Here is a 2444-nt window from a genome sequence, read left to right as displayed (position 1 = left end):
TCAAGAGTAAGTGTCAATTTTATTTAGGGTATTCAAGTACAAAAAATGAAAATTTATATACCAATGACTGTTAAGAAAAAATTAGAAGGCATTAAATTGTTCTAAGAACGCTACAAAGGCACTGAATTCAAATATCCCTTAATATATGGATTATCTAAATTTTCATCTTTAATATTCAGTTGCTCACAGTTATTTTCTTAAGAAATATTTTTAATAAGATGATTCTACCTTATGATTTTTCCCCTGGAAAACAGAGTTTTAAACAACAAGTATGTAAAACATTCTAATGAAATAGAGTGGCAATACCCCAGGTTCAAAGGTACTCATCACTAGATGATTTATACCTAGATGTTTTTACTTTTACACACATCTTGTTTCATCACAACAATACATCAACCACAATAAGGCACACTGAATTGTGGAAGGCCATGTTACATAATTTGATACAAAAGCTTAGGATCATGTTACCAATTGGATAATGGTATCAAAAACTAAAAAAAAGTTCTATGAAACTATTAAGAGGTTAGAGCTTCAGGTACATAATACATTTTAAAACATATTTCCCAAAATTTACCTTTAGTATGTACAAAAAAGGAGTTCATCTTGGAATATAAATGCAATCAGATAGCCATATAATGAATGACTTCTGTATTTTCAACGGCATTGACACTTTGCTCTGTGGTACAATGCATGTAAGTGACAATAACTGGGCAACAGGGGAAATGATTTAGATTCATCACAAACCAGCAACTTGAAAACTTCTAACAACAGTGAATATAAAAGTGGTATCACCCACTGTGGCTTATGTATTAACCTTATACTTAAAAATATTTTTCCATAAATGGCAGTAACTACAGCCATTTGCCAAATATAGAATAAATGATACAGCAAATAAAAACAGCAAGAAAATCAAAGTATACTTCTAACATTTTAATAATTTTTGCTTGTGATGACCTTCTGTGATCTGGAACCTTTGTTTTACATAAAATTGGAGTTCTTACGGTCCTTGTCCTTCTTCAGGTTGCTGCCCGATGCCATGTAGGACTGGTTCTGGTATATCTCTGAGGTAGCTTTCTTTTTTGAGAAAGCAATTATTTCTTCTTCCAAGAGTCTTCTCTTCTCTTCAAGCTTCATTCTCTCTTCTTGGTGAACTCTTTTAAGGTGTTCAAATTTGGCCTGCAGCTCTCTTTCAGCTTCTTTCAATATGGCTTCTTTCTCCTTTACTCGCTGCACAAACATCTGCTTCATTTCTTCTTCCTTCCTCTGACGTTCACCATAAAATTCATGTCTTTTGGCTTCATAGGTTTCTTGAAGACTGAGTGGCTTATTCTCTGGGCTCACATCTGTAAAGCCCATTTCCTCCAGTTTGCAACGCCTGTAAAGTTCATAATGCCTAGTGTGGGTCTGTTCTCGCAGATCTTCCATGTTTGTACAAATGAGCATTTCCCGGAGCTTTACAAAGTCACAGTGGTTTTCATTTTCCACTTGTACAACACCCCAAGGGTACTGGCGAGCTTTGACCATCTTATTTCCAACTTTTACCTCATCCATACTTCCTACAACAGCAAATGGCAAATGTCCATTCATTGAAGCATTGATTTTAGCAATAGTTTCATCATCTGTTGGAAACTGATATATCTGAACACCGTTGCTAACCAATTCACTCATGAGCTTGATCTTAAACTTCTGTAATTCAGCTTTAGAAATTGCATCTGCTTTGGCAATCACTGGTATAATGTTCACCTTGCTGTCAAGGCTCTTCATTGTTAAGAGATCCAGTGTCTTCAGAGAGTGACCTGTGGGGGAGATGAAGTAGAGGCACACATGGATGCGAGAATCGTGGTAGTTAAAGAGAGAGCGCTTGATCTTCAGCTCCTCTTGGAGATAGGCCTCAAACTGAGCATCTATGTAGTCAACTATCGGTTGGTAGCTCTCTTCTTTGTTTATTTGGTCACCAAATCCTACTGTATTCACAATGGTCAATTTCAATCGAACATTACTTTCATGGAGTTCATATGTCTGGGCTTTAAGTCTAACATGTGGGTAAAAATGTGAGGATCCATGGTCTTCAAAATTAGTATTAAACAATGTGTCAATCAGCGTTGATTTTCCAATTCCAGTCTCCCCCACACAGAGAATATTAAAACAGAAGCCTTGCTGAATGGATCTATTGACCAGCTGATCAGGCAAACTCTCAAAACCAACATGGCCAGACATAGTTAAAGAACGAATATTTTCTTTTTTTTGTTTCTGTTCATCATCAGATACTTGTGAGGACAGACAAGTTGTTTTTGTTGGCATGTGAGACTGACAGAGCAAGTGCCGCGCCACCTCAGAGGTCATGGTCCCGAGCGAGAGCTGAGCGAAGGCGGGGGTCCCAGTGAAGCGGGGGTCTCCTATTTTTCCTCTCTTATTCTCCCAAATTCTACATGGCTTCTCATTGC

The 2444-nt window shown here is 37.3% G+C and overlaps 1 protein-coding gene across 2 annotated transcripts; it reads right to left on the bottom strand.

Moving 5' to 3' along the window:
- Nucleotides 1–11: 11 nt before the first annotated feature.
- LOC116629686 (septin-10) lies at nucleotides 12–2390 on the bottom strand. 2 transcript variants are annotated; one of them, XM_032399920.1, is made up of 2 exons: nucleotides 1317–2324; nucleotides 1031–1186 (listed from the first exon to the last, which is right to left on the bottom strand). In XM_032399920.1, the coding sequence occupies exons 1-2, from the start codon at nucleotides 2299–2301 to the stop codon at nucleotides 1131–1133; spliced, it is 1041 nt and encodes a 346-aa protein (XP_032255811.1). In that variant the 5' UTR covers nucleotides 2302–2324; the 3' UTR covers nucleotides 1031–1130. The 2 variants fall into 2 exon arrangements, with proteins under 2 accessions (XP_032255810.1, XP_032255811.1); XM_032399919.1 differs by having other exon boundaries at nucleotides 12–2390.
- Between the last annotated feature and the right edge of the window lie 54 nt (nucleotides 2391–2444).

This window comes from Phoca vitulina, unplaced genomic scaffold (genome assembly GCF_004348235.1).
Source record: "Phoca vitulina isolate PV1807 unplaced genomic scaffold, GSC_HSeal_1.0 scaffold2184, whole genome shotgun sequence".
NCBI lineage: Eukaryota > Metazoa > Chordata > Mammalia > Carnivora > Phocidae > Phoca > Phoca vitulina.
Note: the sequence above shows the minus strand (reverse complement) of the source record. Positions and strands in the feature narration are given on the sequence as shown.

Coding starts and splice junctions, on each gene's coding strand:
- LOC116629686 (XM_032399919.1), bottom strand. CDS start 2,343: ATGACCTCTGAGGTGGCGCGGCACTTGCTCTGTCAGTCTCACATGCCA.